This window comes from Rutidosis leptorrhynchoides, chromosome 10 (genome assembly GCF_046630445.1).
Source record: "Rutidosis leptorrhynchoides isolate AG116_Rl617_1_P2 chromosome 10, CSIRO_AGI_Rlap_v1, whole genome shotgun sequence".
Taxonomy (NCBI): domain Eukaryota; kingdom Viridiplantae; phylum Streptophyta; class Magnoliopsida; order Asterales; family Asteraceae; genus Rutidosis; species Rutidosis leptorrhynchoides.
The window spans coordinates 324654189-324671524 of record NC_092342.1 but is presented as its reverse complement, the minus strand read 5'-3'; the positions used below and the strand labels follow the sequence as shown (position 1 = coordinate 324671524).

The following is a 17336-nucleotide window of genomic DNA, read 5'->3' as shown; positions in this document are numbered from 1 at the left end:
CTCTCTATTACTTCTCGCTCTTTCGTGCCCCTACTTGTGTGCTTAATTCTCTCGAGAGTGTGAGACGGAATTTTTTTTGGGGCGGGACGGGTTCTAATTCTAAAATGTCATGGGTTAAGTGGGAAAAAATCCTTCTTCCTCACGAAGAAGGAGGTTTAAATATCATGTCCTTAAAAAGTAAAAATTTGGCTCTTCTTTGTAAGTGGTGGTGGAGGTTTAAGACCGAAACTAACACTTTGTGGGTCACCGTTATTCGTAGCATTTATGGTTCTAATGGAGGTCTTGTACTTGGTAACGGACTTGCCCGGAATCCAAACGCTAGCCTTTGGAATTCTATTTGTGATGCAGGAAAACATGTGGACGGGTTAGGGATTTCTTTCTCTAATTCTTTCATACGCTCAATCGGGGATGGGAAAAGCACTTCTTTTTGGGATGACATTTGGGTGGGGAACGCAAGCTTTAAGGACAGATTCAAAAGACTACACAGGCTAGAGATCGACAAAGATATCAAAATCAGTAGCAAAATCGAAGAATTTAAGGGTGATGGGCTCGGCAATTGGGCCTATCCACCGATGGGCCGAACGAATAGTGAACTAAATGAGTTACGTGATACTGTTCGGAACTTGCAGGTGACCGAAGGTAAAAAAGACTGTTGGAGCTGGAATCTTAATTCGAAGGGCATTTATACGGTCAAGGAATGTTCGGTTATTGTTGACAAAATCATTCTACCACGTGCGGTTAATTCTATTGAGTCGTTGCGAAATGGTTTGGTTCCAAAAAAAGTGGAGGTGTTTATTTGGCGGGCGAGATTAGGACGTATACCGGTAAGATTCGAGTTAGATAAACGGGGCATCGACTTGAATAGTGTGAGATGCCCGATTTGTGATGGTGACATTGAGACGGTGGAGCATATACTTTTTTCTTGTCAAGTGGCAAAAGACATTTGGGCTAAAGTTCTTAAATGGTGGAGGTATAATTCGGCTATATTCGGGTTTGAGGATATTTTTAATGGTACTTTCGGTTGTGTAGCATAGGATCATAAAAAGAATCAATGGCAAGCGGTATGTTGGGTGGTTTGTTACATTCTATGGAAGAATAGAAATGCAAAGGTGTTCAAGAATAAGCTCGAGACGGTCCCATCTTTATTTAGCGAGGTTCAAGTTCTTTCATATGATTGGATTTCACGACGTTGCAAGGGTCATATTATGGATTGGCTACAATGGTTCTCACACCCTTAGTTTTAACCCCTTTTGTTAGTTGCAATCTTTGCAATTAGCTTAAGGCGATGTAATTTGTTTTCCTTATTTCTTTCGTGATGTATCGTGCTGTTAAGGTTGACCAGTCAATCATGTACTATTCGTGTTTGTTTAATATAAGTCTTTCTTGCTTTTCAAAAAAAAAAAAAAAAAAGAATGGCTGGTGGTAAAGAAGAATACAATGCTTTCTTTTACTCCCTAGTTTCTAGGGATACACAAGTCAATATTAAATTAAATTAAAAATGAAAAAAAATATATATATAAACCAATGCCTAATGTTAAACGTATAAATTATTAATCCTAATATAAATTCTAAAAATAAGATGAAGCAATTTCTGATCGGTCAAGAATATAGTTTTAAGGTAACATGTTACTTTTGGTCTTCAAATAAAGGAGTATGTTCAGGGACATACAGTTTACATTAAAAAAACAGACGTTTATATGTTTATGATTCTGTTGCATTAATTTTATGCATTAATTTTATCCCGTTCATCAGGTGATAAAGAGCTCGCCTCCTTCAGACATAGGGGCAAAGTTATGCTATCGTTGTTTGGATGATCAACTTTATCTTCTTAACAAGATTTTACTTATTTCCCTATTGAGTTATAAGGTTGTAACGGGTTAATTTCAATGTGGGTCGAAACGGTTTGTGTATTAAGTTGACCCACAAACATTTTGATATCCAAATCTGTATATATAATTATTGAGATGTTTGTTATTTTACATAATCTAAATTCAAAATAAAAAGCATATGAAGGTTTGTATAGATTGAGTACCTAAACCCGTTTAATTCATTCTTCCTTTAGCTAAAATACAAATGAGCCAAAATTATCTAGATCTAGTGTCTGGATCCTCCCGACAGTTTTAGCCCATTTGTATTTTTTTTAGCTAAAAGGAAAATGGGTCAAACAGGTTTAGGTACTCAAATTCTATACAAACCCCTTTATATCTTTTTTATTTTGAATTCAGATTATTTAAAATAATAAACTTCTCGATAACTAACATACAAATTAGATACCAAAATGTATGTGGGTCAACCTAATGCACACAAACCGTTTGGACTCATTAAATTAACCCATTACAAAAGGATAAGAAGGGGGAAATAAGTAAATCCTTCTTAAGAAGAGAAAATTGATCCTCCAAATGACGATAACTCATCTCTTTCCCTATGTCCAGAGAAAACAAGCTTTTTATCACCTGATGAACAGAACAAAAATTTATGCAACAGAATCATTAACATATCAACGTCAATGTAAATTGTCTGTCCCATATTAAAAAACATGTCCCTTTAGTTGAAGACTAAAAGTAACATGTTATCTTAAAACCATATTCTAGATCGATCATAAATTGTTTTCCCTTACTTGAGTAGTTCATTTCCGTCCATTTTTAGAATTTAAAATAAAATTAATAATTAATACAAAAAACATATACATTTAACAATAAGCATTGGTATATATTATTTTTCTTTTCATTTTTAATTTAATTTAACTTAATATTTACCTGTGTATCTATCGAAACTAGATAGTAGAAGAAAGCATTGTATTCTTCTTTACCACCCCGCATTCTATCTTGAAGACGACCCTACACACTCGATCATTATTCACAATAACAAATGAATTCAGTTATCAACTTGCAAGTCAACATAACAAAAGTTCGGTCAACTTTATCGGTTAGAATTAAAACTATAAAAATAACAAACAACATACATTTGAATAATCACATTTGCCTCATATCTATCTATAGAGTTATTCTACCTATAACAAACAATATTTCACGAAGCAATCATATAGTATAATTTATAATTCACAATTAAAATGAATAAACTCGAGGAATTCAGGAAACATAACATACTTTTGTAAGGAAAACAATGTTGACATATTTGCTAGTTTTGTAAACCTCTATTACCTTTCTCCTTTCAATATGGGGACACATGATAAATAAATATATATTATTATATTATTAACACCTGGAAAAAAAATTGTCACAAGATATTTTAAGCCCCTAACAAACCTGGTATCACCATAGATCATCGGTTAACGAAGTGTTATCGCGCATTCAGTAAGTGCAAAAAGATTATTAGCAAAAACAATAGTCTTATTTCCACGTTGTTCATGGAATCGTATAAAAACTCACAAGCTCTAAACTAGTTTAAGTTCCTCACAATTAGCGCCTACAATTTTAACCAAAACATTCACACAATTACGAGTCTAATATTAAAAAGGTTTAAATTGAATGCAACAAATTTTAAACCGTCAAGCCTGTTTCTTCTTGGAATTTTCCTTTTTTAAAATACTCAGCAAAGAACTCCTTATTCATCAAAACTCCTTATTCATCGGGCACCACACTTCACCACATTGTACATTGGCAATAAATCCTCCTTTAACTAAATCCATCTTGTTCGCCTTTGGGACTAATAAGATAATTCAAATCTTTTATCCTTTCATCCTCTCTAACAAGTGTAGTAGCTAGCTGAAAATTGTAGCATTGCCACCTTAGCCAATTAATGTACATGTAAGATTAAAAAAGACACAAGACGGAGATAAGTAGGTCATAAACTTGAAAGCTCGAGTCGGTCAACGAGGTCCAGACACACGTTGACCGGCGTTGACTTTTAATTAATAATATATATATTGAATATAAATATTTCAAACATATATGTTTTAAACATAGATTAATTTAGAAATACATGATTTACAAATAACATGTTGTTAGTGTTAGTTTAAATAATATATAGGTTTCTTATAGTTATAGTTAATTTATTAATTAATTTTTAAGGGATAATATGTAACTTAGTGTTTTTCCTAGCTAATATTTGAATGGGTCAGGATTTTCGTTTACACTAGAACAAGGGTATACAAAAAGTCAACTTTTGACCGACTTTGACCTAACTTTTTAGTGTTGACCGACTAATTTGTACATGTATGGTATAACTATTAAAACGTACCAGTAAGCCCAAGCTTGCAGTGCGATTTAGTGATGCAAATGACTTGACGAAACATGTGTTCAGAAACGTGCACCTGAAGAAAGACCAGTACCAACTAAGACCAATGTTTTCGTTATCACAAAACAAAGGTCCCAAAAAGTCAAACGTGAAAATTTTGAGTTATCACCTCATCTATGAGTAGCAAACCCCATTCTCTACGTACCCGTCTTACCAATACTGATTAGCTTAAGACAATCTCTTGAACAATCTTTTCAGATTCCTTAGATAGCTTACCACAAAAGGCGACCATGTTGTATGTGGTTATTACAACTACATTATTTCTTTGACGATTTTTTTCTTTACATTTTCGACCTGTCAAATATAATTTGTTAAAATCCATATATATATTATCTCACTTAAAACCCATGTATGACCCAAACTTTCAACACAATATAATATTTTGCACAATTTACAACAGCGTAAACGTACACCCGCCCTTACAAGAATAGCTGAAGTAGCCCGTCAAAATAGAAGATGAAAGATACCGGAGCTGGATTGATTTCAAGCGAATGAGCTTCTTTTTAGTATATAACCTAAGGAACCAAAAATGAACTAAAAAACGACACAAGCATAGCTCTTCAAAAGAGCCCATATAAGGCAACAAACCTAATAACTATAAAATAGATAACAAATGATGAGTTGTAATCACTTGCATTCATAAATTTGTTTGAAAACAAAGGGACCAATAAGAACGTGACATGTGGCGCGAAAATCACATGTGATTGAAAAAAAAAATTCGAAAAATTTTTTTTTTTGAAATTTTTTTTTCGAAATTTTTTTTTTCCGATTTTTTTTTAAAATCATATGTGATTATCATTGTCAATCACATGTGATTGTAAACCCAATCACATGTGATTATGCATGGCAAATCCAATCACATGTGATTGTACAATTCAATCACATGTGATTGTGCAGGTAAATCACATGTGATTGTAAACAAAAAAAAAATTCGAAAAAAAATTTAAAAAAAAAAATTTCGAAAAAAAATTTAAAAGTTTTTTTTTCTAAAAAAAATTTTTGAATTTTTTTTTCAATCACATGTGATTTTCGCGACACATGTCGCGCTCTCATTGGTCCCTTGAATCTCAACTTAATTTATGGACTCAAATGAATATCCTCAACAAATGATGCATTACAAAGAAAGAAAGAAAAAATAGTCATTTAGGTCACGAATAGTTTTCATTAATCACACATGTTAGCAGAACATTGTATTAGTAACATTAACTGTTCAAGTTTAATATTAACAATCTTTTCATCTACAGAAAAGCAAGAATAATTGATACACATAAAATTAAAATTTACTGACTGCAAAGACAAACCTCACTGAAAATTATCACTTCATCATTTAATAATCTCTTCAAACCCTACAAATAAGCATCAAAAGTCTCAAAAGTTTGATGCGTTAACAACAAACCTTAATCGATTAGATCAATGCCTCAGATGCTGTAGCTCCGTTTTTACAAAAACCAGAAGGATAGTACGGAAAGCACCGAGACATCCTCGATTGATCGAATCATCAATAAAAAGTATATGAAAAAACGTAAACCTTTTTTATTTTCGTTTAAACATGGTATATACAACGACAAATTAATGTGTTTATTAGACCAACTAACGATCTAAACAACCTGAGTGAACGGATAGATCGCGGTTTTAATAAATTTTAAAATTAGGGTTAGGGTTTCGATGGAGATAGCGAAAGAGGAAACAAATTGAGAAGGCTTCTAAATTTCTAATATATCATTGTTCTGAAGGAGGGTAGGGAGATGCTCCGTATTTAAAGATGGGAAGTTGGGAACCGACTTGAACACGTTTTTGGCATCATGGGTAGGGTGTTATCTAGAGTTTTAGGTAGGGATGGCATCGGGCCGCGTTTAAGTAATTTCAGACCCGAACTCGATTAAGAAACCTCGCTTCAAACCCGGCCCGAAATTCGTCAGGTCCCCATTTACTTACATACTATCGGGTTTCGGGTTTCTCCACGAATAAACGAGTATACCCGATTAGTCATTCAGTATCTATTTTTCAATAAGTTACCAAATCATAATATCGATAAATAACTTAATCACTTCATGTATAAAGTATTATAAAATATCACATACAAAAAGTTGATTGAAAAGTTTATAAATTACTCAAATACATAAAGTATATAAAATATTACATCTCGAAAATTTGTCTTATATGATTATATTGAATAAAATTATACTCGTTTTCAAAACAAATAAGAGAAATCTTTCATACATTAACAATATAATACTAATAAACCTTACATAAAAATCATTATTAAAATTTCCCGGGGACGGGTATACGGGTATGCGGGTCGGGTATACGGGTCAGGTATACGGGTTTGTATCCAAAACCATACCCGAACACGGAAAATTTTTTGTAACCATTCTCATACCCGGCCCATGACCGACGGACTCGGGTCAGACCCGACCCAATTATAACGGGTTTCGATTTTCTCCATCGGGTACGGGTCATTTTGCCATCCCTAATCATGGGGTCTTTTAGTGGGCCTTTTTAATGTGTAAATCGTAAGTTGTATAATGAGGCCATATATATATATATATATATATATATATATATATATATATATTGTGCGTGACAATAATTTTACGTGTTAATTTCTGATTATATTTTGTTACGTGTCAACTTCTTATTTACTACTGCCATATATCAGTCTATAAGTTATTTCCATATATTAATTGAATTATTAAATTTTCTAATTTAAATTAATATACAATTAAAAGTTGTGATGTGGTCTAGCGGTTGGTGGTCTGCCTCCTTTAGGGGAGGTCAGAAGTTCGACCCATGTTGCCTACATATTAAAAACACAATTTCATCTCTGCCATGAAGTATCCACCAGTGGCACACTTTTCCATATCGTTTGAGTGGTAAAGGTATGGGTGTTCATCGGTTTTTTTGGTTTTTCGGTTTATTCGGTTCGGTTTTTTCGTTTTTAAACTTATAAAATCAAAATCGAAAACCAAACCGAAATCAAATTTAAATATCAAAACCATAACCAAAACCGAATCGAAAACCGAATTTAATTTCGATTTGGTTTCGGTTAAAACCGTAAATTACTAAAAATAAAAATTTTAACGAGCATAAACTTACATATAAATTTGGAATAACGGTTGTGGATAAATTTAAGTATACAGGGCATATAAAATGTTTATTGTTTAATAAAAATGTAATAATACATTAAATATAATATAAATATAAAATATTATAATTATAAATATGTTTTGATATGTTATTAATTTGAATTCGGTTTTTAATTCGGTTTTCGATTAACCAATTTAAAAAATTTCAAAACCAAATACCGAATTATGAATTTGGTTTCGGTTTCGATCGATCCGAAAATCGTTTAAAAAATTTGGTTTTTTTTTTGTTTAGATTCGATTCGATATTCGGTTTGAAACTAAATGGTGCACACCCCTAGGTATAGGGGAGGGGTTTTTACTTGATCGTACCCTTGGATCGGTTTCAAAGTTTTCTTCCAGGCAGCGATGGGGCGCGAGGTTATTATCGCTGCATCGGCATAGTCAAAACGGGAGATGCTCGCAACGGGTGGTTTAGTTCTCCTCGGGTGATCTCAATCGCTGTTAAAAAAATAAATATACAATTTCATTACCTAAAACATTATATTATATTACATTATCATATAATATTATATTATATATTAATATTAACAAACAATAGATGTTATAATTAAATTACTAACATTATAAAATTGTTTTTGAGACTATTAGAACTATTCTTTCTCAAATAATATATATTATTATAATGAGCTAAAAATTAGTTCTATAATAAAATAAATAGTATAATAATAATTTTAAAATTATATTAAATCGATACATTAATTTAATAAATATTGATATGATTTATATGTATAATAAACGGTCATATGTTGAAAATTATTAAAAATTGTTTTTATTGTAATAAAATTATAATAGATCATTATTAATTAATATTATAATATTATGTAAGAATGATATTTTATATAATATAAAATTAATTTACAATTTGCGCATACAAATTACGTTAATATAATATTTGTAGAATATTATATAAACGCACGGGCTCATGTTTGTCAATTGAAGTAAAAATGATTATATTATAGATATTTAGATGTATGTCTGTTCTGCTTCTTTTGAGATTTTAACATAATGAAATTAGTTTGCACTAAAAACATATACAATTAGAGATATACATAACATATTATTCTTAGCGATCGGTTTTAAAACAACTTTTGGGGTGATGGTAGCCAAAAGACTCGACACACGAGTGGAAGATGAACATGCTAGCAGATGTCGAACAGGCTAGCGTGCACCATTAGAGAGGTAGCCAATGAATCCCTGGGTATGGTAGTTGGGACATCAAGATCACATAAGGATAGTAAGGAATCATGATGGTTTACTGACGAGGTTCAAACTAAAGTCGCGATTAAACAAACGAGGTTTAGGGAGCTCATCACGTTTCGGGAGGGGACACTTTCTGATAGAAGGTAGAAAAGAGATATAAGGAAAGTCAAAAAAGAAGCAAAGAAGGTTGTTACACGTGCAAAAGAAAAGCGTATGAAGATTTTTATAAGAAATTAGACTCCAAAAAGGGTGCAAATGATATCTATTAAATAGTCAAAGCTAGGGAGCGAAGGTTTGAGCTCATAAACTCAATATGACGATAGCAAAAAAAATAAAAATAAAAAATAAAAAAAATTACAAAAGTTAATGAATGTCACCTTGGACAGAAAGTCTACTATGAACACATGCCACATAGATCCCGATTTTCTACCATGTTTTGCATCATTTTAACCCCTTGCAAAAACGAAGTTCACAATCAGGTACAGACCCTTTGGCACTTAGAAAAAGCAATTAAGGTTTGCAGGCCCGGCCCAAAGGGGAGCAAGGTGTTCACTTGCTCAGGGCCCAATATTTTTAGGGGCCCAATTACGAAAACTTATTGCTATTACTAAGCCCAGGCACAAGAAAAACAGGCCAAGCTTTACTTCATTGTTTACAACCCAACGCTTGGTTCACCTTTGCATTTTATAGATAACACGTTAGAGTTCACCTTTGCATTTTATAGAATATATTTTATTTCTTAAACACCGATGTGGGAGAAAGTGACTATCCAAAGTTGAATCTACTGCATTATCCAAAATTGAATCTGCTGCATTATTTCAACTGAAAATATTGTAGAATCATGAACTATTTGTTATTAGTTAGTATAAGTTATCATATTAGAGTGAATTATAAAGACCGTTCCCAAATGTGTACCACAATTAAAAAAAAATTATTTTGTTTCTTCCATCAATTGACTATATCATCAACCATACTTGATTGATTTCTATCCATAACATTCATACAACTATTCTATATCTTTCCAGTTTGTTCACACATCTGCCATATCCTCAAGGGTAGTTTCATAATGCTATGCAATATTTTTTTTAAATTAACAAACTGATTGATTGAATAAAGTAACAGTAATAATCTTTAACGATTGATGACGTTAGTTGTCTCTTTTTTAATTACCTTATATTACTCGTATATATTATTCGTTAGGGTCTAAGGGCCCTTTTTTTTCGTTTCGTTAAGGGCACTCAAATTCTCGGGACCGGCCGTGAAGGTTTGTAATGCAATGAAATGCATCCAACGATTAATAAATTTACATGGTTGAGATCAATAATCAACGAAGTTGGACGGCCAGGATAAAAAAGTCAACATTATTTCAGTTGATGTTATGGGATAAACAATACGTATATTTTTCAAGAAAAAATTTGTGTTAGGCGTTTGAGTTGACTTTCTAAAAAAGACTTTACATGGTTAGTTTGTTTGACTATTGTTCTTAGCTTGGATCAAATAACGACCTATTACATTTGTTTGCCTTGCTCCACCCCAAAAAGCAAACAACCACCTATTACATTTAAACTTAAATTGCTCTTAGCTTGGATCAAATTAGAAGCCGTCACCGGCACCGGCACCATCAAAATCGCAGCAATTTTCCGAACCTGAGAGTATAACTTTCGCCGGCAAACCTCTCGCAACGCGCCGCCACGCGCCGCCTCTCAGATCGCCGGAATAGTTCCCTTTTTTTTTTTTTTTTTTTTTTTTCACAGGTAATATAACGGAGCCGCTGCTACCTCTCCGTCGGGAGCCGCTGCTGCCGGAACTCCTTCATCCTCATAAGGCTGTGTTTGTTTCTCTGACCCTTAAATTTCTCTTCTCCATAGCCTAACTTTTCTGTAGCCAACCTTACTGTACAATTTCTATTTGGTTTTCATAACTTAAACTTTTATGCTGTTTGTCTTTTTCTTTTTTTTTAAGCCTTTACAACCTGTGCTTTTCCCGAATTAAGAGTAATATTTTTGTAGCTATAGTATATTAAGTTTCCATCTAATAGATTTTTTTATAAATTTATTAAGTATTTTCCATTGGGTATAAATTCTTCTTATATATACATATATATATTTTTTTTCCTTTTTTTCTCTCCTATTTGACTATATTGGATTATATATTATTCTTTTATTGATATACCGCCTAGTTGTAATTTATATTATAGTATAACTTACATTTATATATATCCTTTTTTTAGTTCTAAATATTATAATTTACAATTTATACGAATTTATCTTATTCATATTGTTTAGCTTGTACTTGGCCATCTTTTTAGTGCACAAAGTAACATAGATCCTTCGCATAGTTATGGTCACTTGAGGTCATGTTCTCCTGTTTTAGGGGCGGGTAGGCCTAGAGGGGTTAGAGGAGGTTGTAGGGTAGCCACCGTTGGTAGGATTAGAGTGGGTAGTTGGAATATAGGAACCTTGACTGGTAAGAGGATTGAGCTCGTTGATACCTTTCTTAAGAGTAAGGTAGACATAGTGTGTGTTCAAGAGACTAGATGGAAGGGTGAAGAGGCGATAGAGATTCAGGACTATAAGTTGTGGTACTCGGGTTCTAGGATAGCACGAAACGGGGTAGGTATCTTTTTAGGAAAACTACATAAAGATAACGTTGTTGACGTGGGCAGGTTTAGCGATAGGATTATGTCGGTTAGTTTAATTATTAAGGAGGAGACTTTCACGGTCATTAGTGCATACGCACCTCATGCGGGTTTAGGTGATGCGGAAAAGAAGAGTTTTTGGGAATTGTTAGATGAGGTGGTGAGGGGGTGCCCAGCCGACCATCGACTGATTATAGGTGGTGATCTGAATGGACATATAGGAGTGGAGGCAGAAGGTTATGAGGGAGCCCATGGTAGCTTGGGGTTTGGTCCTAGAAATGAAGAGGGGCGCTCAATTCTTGAGTTTGCCATTGCCCACGAGTTGGTGGTAGCAAACTCTTTCTTCAAGAAGAGGGATGCTCAGTTAGCCACATTCCATAGCGGGGGTCGCAGCACCCAGATTGACTTTTTGCTTCTTCGTAAAGGGGAACTTAGGACATGTAAGGACTGTAAGGTCCTCCCAGCTTTGACGTGCTCCTCCCAGCACAGATTGCTGGTCATGGACCTAGTCACTAGGGGAAGAGTTGGCAGGAGGGCTAGGGCTGTACAACCTAGAATCCTTTGGAAGAACCTCTATGGAGCGAATGCGGAGACTTTTAGAGCGATTGTTGTTAATAGATTGAGTGTAGAAGAGGATTACGTTGCCCCTACGGACGCAGACCAGATATGGAATCGCATGGCGTCCACTATCAGAGATGTGGCAAAAGAGACCTTAGGAGTGGCTATAGGGACATCGAGAGCCCATAAGAGTAGAAGAGAGTCGTGGTGGCTTAGTGACGATGTCCAATCGAAAGTCGCGTTAAAGCAGACGAGGTTTAGGGAGCTCATTACTCTTGGAGAAGGGACACCTGAAGAGAGAACTAGGGTAGAAGAAAGATATAAAGAAGCTAAAAGAGAAGCTAAGAAGGCCGTAGCAATTGCAAAAGACAAAGCATATGAAGACTTGTATAGAAAACTAGACTCTAAAGAGGGAGCTAATGACATATATAGGATAGCCAAAGCTAGGGAGCGAGGAAGGAGGGACTTAGGTAACATCAAATATATCAAGGATGTAGCAGGGCAAAGTATAGTGAGAGAAGACCTTATTAGGAAAAGATGGGAAGAATATTTTGCATCCCTTTTCGGTAGGGGAAGACCAGAGCGGAACGGTGAACCCCACGAGGTTCAGGAGTTTCAAAACAACTGTTTCTGCACGAGGATTAATCAGGAGGAAGTTAGATTGGCCCTACGAAAGATGGGGAGAAACAAAGCAGTAGGACCAGACCAAATTCCGATTGAGGCGTGGAAGTGCCTAGGAGGTGACGGGGTTAGATGGTTGACAAACCTTTTCAACACGACGTTTAGAAGCGCAAATATGCCTATGGAATGGAGACTCAGTGAGGTTATTCCCATTTACAAGAACAAGGGAGATGCGCAATTATGTAGTAACTATAGAGGCATAAAGTTACTCAGTCATACTATGAAGCTTTGGGAAAGAGTGATCGAGACGAGGCTCAGACGCGAGACGAAGATTTCAGAGAACCAATTCGGCTTCATGCCAGGACGCTCGTCGATGGAAGCGATTCACATAGTTAGGAGCCTTATGGAGAAGTATAGGGAAAAGCAAAAGAACCTACACATGACGTTCTTAGACTTGGAAAAAGCTTATGACTGTGTCCCGCGTGAGCTGATTTGGAAGACTCTTAATGCTAGGGGAGTCCCAAGTAGATATATAAGATCTATTAGAGATATGTACGAGGGGGCGAAGACTCGTGTACGTACGACGGTAGGAAACACAGAGTTTTTCCCGGTAGAGGTTGGTTTACATCAGGGATCTGCCCTTAGCCCTTATCTTTTCGCTTTGATCCTAGACGAGTTGACTCATAGGATACAAGACAACATCCCATGGTGCCTGATTTTCGCCGACGATATTGTATTAGTTTCGGATTCTCAGGATGAGCTTAACAGGAGGCTAGAGCAATGGAGGATCGCCTTAGAATCAAATGGCCTACGGATTAGCAGACTTAAATCGGAGTACCTTAGATGCGATTTCAAGGGGGCGAAGAGGAACACGACGATATAGTGGATATCAGAATTGGGGATCAGATTCTACCCCCGCAAGAGTCCTTTAGATATTTAGGCTCGATGCTTCACATTTCGGGAAAGATAGATGAGGATGTGACGCATCGTATACGAGTAGGATGGTTGAAGTGGAGGGCTGCGAAAGGGGTGTTGTGCGACAAGAAGGTCCCACTTAAACTGAAAGGTAAATTCTTTAAGGTGGCAATTAGACCAGCCATGTTGTATGGATCAGAGTGTTGGCCAATGACGAAGGCCCAAGAGAGGAGGATGGAGGTGGCAGAAATGATGATGCTTAGATGGACGTGTGGTAAGACCATGCTAGATATGATACCAAATGGAGTTTTTAGGGAGAAATTGGAAGTTGGGAACATCATCAACAAACTTAGGGAAGGACGACTTAGATGGTTTGGGCATGTTAGGAGGCGCCCACTTTTAGCCCCAGTTAGGAGAGTCGAGACCCTCGCCGTTGGCGGCGTAAGGAGAAGGGGTAGACCTAGACGTAGGATGGAGGATAGATTGAAGCTTGACATGAAAGAGCTCCTACTGACGGAGGACATGACTTCTGATAGGAGCCTGTGGAGGAGTAGAATTAGAATTATTGAGTAGTTTTTTTTTTTTTTTTTTTTTCATTGTGTTAGTTACTTTTATTATACAACTACATATATAACTATAACCAGATATTCAATAACCACACTATTTATATCCCTCTACATGGTTTATATGCCTTTGTATCTATGTATATGTTTTTAGGCTATATATATGTACCGATGTATATGTTTGTATCTCTATATATATGTATCTATGTATCTAAGTGCATGTATTGGTGTATGTAGGTTTGTCTGTCTTGGATCTGTACCTAGGTATATATATCTACGAATGTATCTATATGTATTTATGTTTAAGCATGAGTTTTTTTTTTTTTTTTCATGCTTTCGTGTGTATATATACATCGATGTGTGTGTCGGTGTGGGTGCGTATATGTATATGTATATGTATATGTATATGTATATGTATATGTATATATCTTGTTTGTCTGTATGTCTACCTGAAATTAAATGGTTATGTGCACTATTTTATTCATGCTCTTTGCCCTACTGTTGTGCATTACTGCTATATGTGTCCCCTTTATGGTTACTGTGTATGATTGCTTCTTGCTAGGCGCTCATTACTCGTACAGGTACGTATCATTTGCCCTGTCTATTTCGTTCTTATGAGCTCTTCGGGCCGGAGGTCCTTTAGGAAGCAATCTCTTTTGCGCTAGAGTAGAGGGAGGGACGACCTTATCTAGGCGCGGGTTCTATACCCGCGGATGGAGTAGTGACTTCCTTCTAACCTAGGGTACGAGGAATGATTGTCTACACTCACCTCCCCCATACCCCACTTTCGTTGGATTGGGTAATGTTGTTGTTGTTGTATTATTTCAGTTGATGGTCCGCCAACTATGTAGAATTATAATAGATGAACCTTAGAATTTAGAAAATAGTGTCTAGATGCTCTTTTTTTTCTAAGTTTGAAATAATTAGATGGCTGACTTTCGACAAGTTCTCATTTTTGTATAATCAACTAATAAAACGACTTAAGCTAACATTTTTTGTGAAGAAACTAGAGACGTTTTGGGAAATTCGAGTAGAACACTCTCAGGTTAGTTTATAAGAAGTGGTGAATAAAGTAATTCTGCTTTTCTTTTAGATAATCAGTTTTGATGCACTCGGTCAACTCACTTTTTACACTATAAATAATCAGATACTCATAAACATATAAGCATATAATCAATTATTGAGTATATTTCATTAGGTACGACAGGTACGTTTCAAGAGATACAACTACTTTGAGAGGTACAACAGGTACACTTCAACAAACTTCAACAGGTACTGTGGCAGGTATAGATGGGCAAAAAAACCGGATCCAGATCCGATCCGGTGATCCGATCCGGAACCGGACAGAAGCAGAACCGGACACAGCAAAAACCGGATCCGGATCCGAGATCCGATCCGGTTCCAACCGGATCCAGATTTTCAAGAAAACCGGATTTTTTTCCGGATATAAATCGGATTTTATCCGATCCGGTTTGGATCCGGATCCGGATCCGATCCGGTTTTTCAAAAAACTAGCCCTTTTTTTTTTTTTTTTTTTTTTTTTTGCAGTTTCAGTCTTTTTTTTTTTGCAGTTTTTTGAGTTTTTTTTTTTTTTTTTACCATTTTAACCCCACAAAGTCCATTATAAATACATGGTAATGCTTTGGTTGAAAATGCACCAACAAACATTCTCATAATTCTTTCTAAATCACTAAATATTCTCTAATCTCTAATTTTATATAATGACGGAAAAAATATGCGAATTTGCTAACTCAAATAATGTTATTTTTAGACAAGCGATTTTTCATATAAGAAAAAAACTAAAAAAATATTTTGGAGAGATACCGAAGGTATTTTTATGTGCGGCCGCACTTGACCCACGATTAAATTTTAATGGGGTTGAACGATTGATGACAACAATATATACCAACTTTGATTGTGTGCATGGTGTTTTCGATGACGAACCCAACTATCTTTTGAACCAAGTACACGCTTTTAATGATATTTTTGAGAATATGTTTGGTATTTATGCAACAAAATATGGTCGACAATCAAACCCAATTGTTGACCAACCCGGATCATCTTCTCGAAGGAGCCGAGACCTCAAAATAAGTCTTTTTAACTTGGTACGTGAAGACGCTTCCAAACGCGCACGAACATCGGCACCCACAAGCGAGTTGGGAAATTATAAGATGACAAACTTTGCACTAAACATGAGTGAAGAACAATTTAACAACCTTGACATTTTAAAATGGTGGGAACAAAACAAGACACATATCCAATATTAAGCATTATGGCTCGTGACTTATTTACCGTTCAAGCTTCAACCGTAGCTTCCGAATCGGCTTTTTCTTTGAGTGGTCGAATTATATCGGAAAGAAGGTCAAGACTTACCCCCCAAGCTGTGAAAGTATGTGTATGTTTGAAAGATTATTTGGATGGGGTAGATAGGATACAAGATCAAACTTCATTAGAAGGTCCGTTATATAACGACATTGAAGAATGTATAGAGTATGAAGAAAATTTAGCGGGATTATCACCTACAACAACCGAAGAGAATTCCGACAATGAACTAAACGAAGTGGATGAAGGTGACTATGAACCGTTTGATATGGACTGTAACGACCCGACCAAAACCGTTATTGACGGCGCCGTTAACTTAGGTCCCGTTGCGTGGTCGTAGTCCCTATATGAGACTCGTTTGACCAAAATTATGTCGCATTCATTTGAAAGGTACAAGACTTGCAAGTTTAGTTTACAAAACCGTTCGACAACAAGTCTAAGTTTACAAAAGTCATAAAGTATAAATGAAATAACTTGCGACATAATATAAGTTGAAAAACACAGTTGCTATAAATAGCGTAAGTATGTAAACAAAAGTTTGAATCCAAAAGTGCTATCCCTAGCGTATGTATGTATGTATGTTTGACCCCAAGCAAGAAATCAGAGTGTATGCATGTATGCTCGACTCCAAGCAAATATGAGTGTACGCGGAAGCATGTATCAAATAGCCAAGTATGAACCTGAGAAACATATAGAAAACTGTCAACGAAAAACGTTGGTGAAATCATAGGTGTTTGTAAACGTTGTTTTTGAACCACAAGATTTAGTATTCCCATAGTTGATTATCAAAATCGTTTGCATTCCAAAAGTATTGTTCGCGAGCACCCAATTATCAAGACTTAACGTTTCCTTCCATAGAACCCCATCACAATAGTGTTAGAACATACACTGTTTCTCGAAAATATATTTCATCCGTAGACGGTAGCGAACCGTCCGTAATGAGGGTTTGTCAAACCCGTATGGCCACACAATATAAGTTCTCGCTTACACCCTGCAAGTGTAACTAATGATAATCGAATTGAGGATTTTTGTTCTAACTCGCTGTGGAATGTTTGTTTCCTTGTACTTGTGTTCAAAGTATAAAAGTATGTAGTATAAAACTGTATATGTTTCTCA

At 35.4% G+C, this 17336-nt stretch overlaps 1 protein-coding gene and 1 long non-coding RNA gene across 2 annotated transcripts; one reads left to right on the top strand and one right to left on the bottom strand.

The window, feature by feature from the left end:
• Nucleotides 1-2290: 2290 nt before the first annotated feature.
• LOC139873541 (uncharacterized) lies at nucleotides 2291-4397 on the bottom strand. The gene is made up of 4 exons (XR_011767373.1): nucleotides 4367-4397; nucleotides 4201-4273; nucleotides 2757-3725; nucleotides 2291-2453 (listed from the first exon to the last, which is right to left on the bottom strand). It is a non-coding gene; the product is annotated as an uncharacterized lncRNA (long non-coding RNA).
• A 4152-nt stretch (nucleotides 4398-8549) lies between these two features.
• On the top strand, nucleotides 8550-15225 carry LOC139871301 (uncharacterized). The gene is made up of 6 exons (XM_071859029.1): nucleotides 8550-8606; nucleotides 9804-9867; nucleotides 10358-10431; nucleotides 10889-12054; nucleotides 12232-12547; nucleotides 15097-15225. Exons 1-6 carry the CDS (start codon nucleotides 8550-8552, stop codon nucleotides 15223-15225), a joined length of 1806 nt encoding a protein of 601 aa, XP_071715130.1.
• Nucleotides 15226-17336: the final 2111 nt, after the last annotated feature.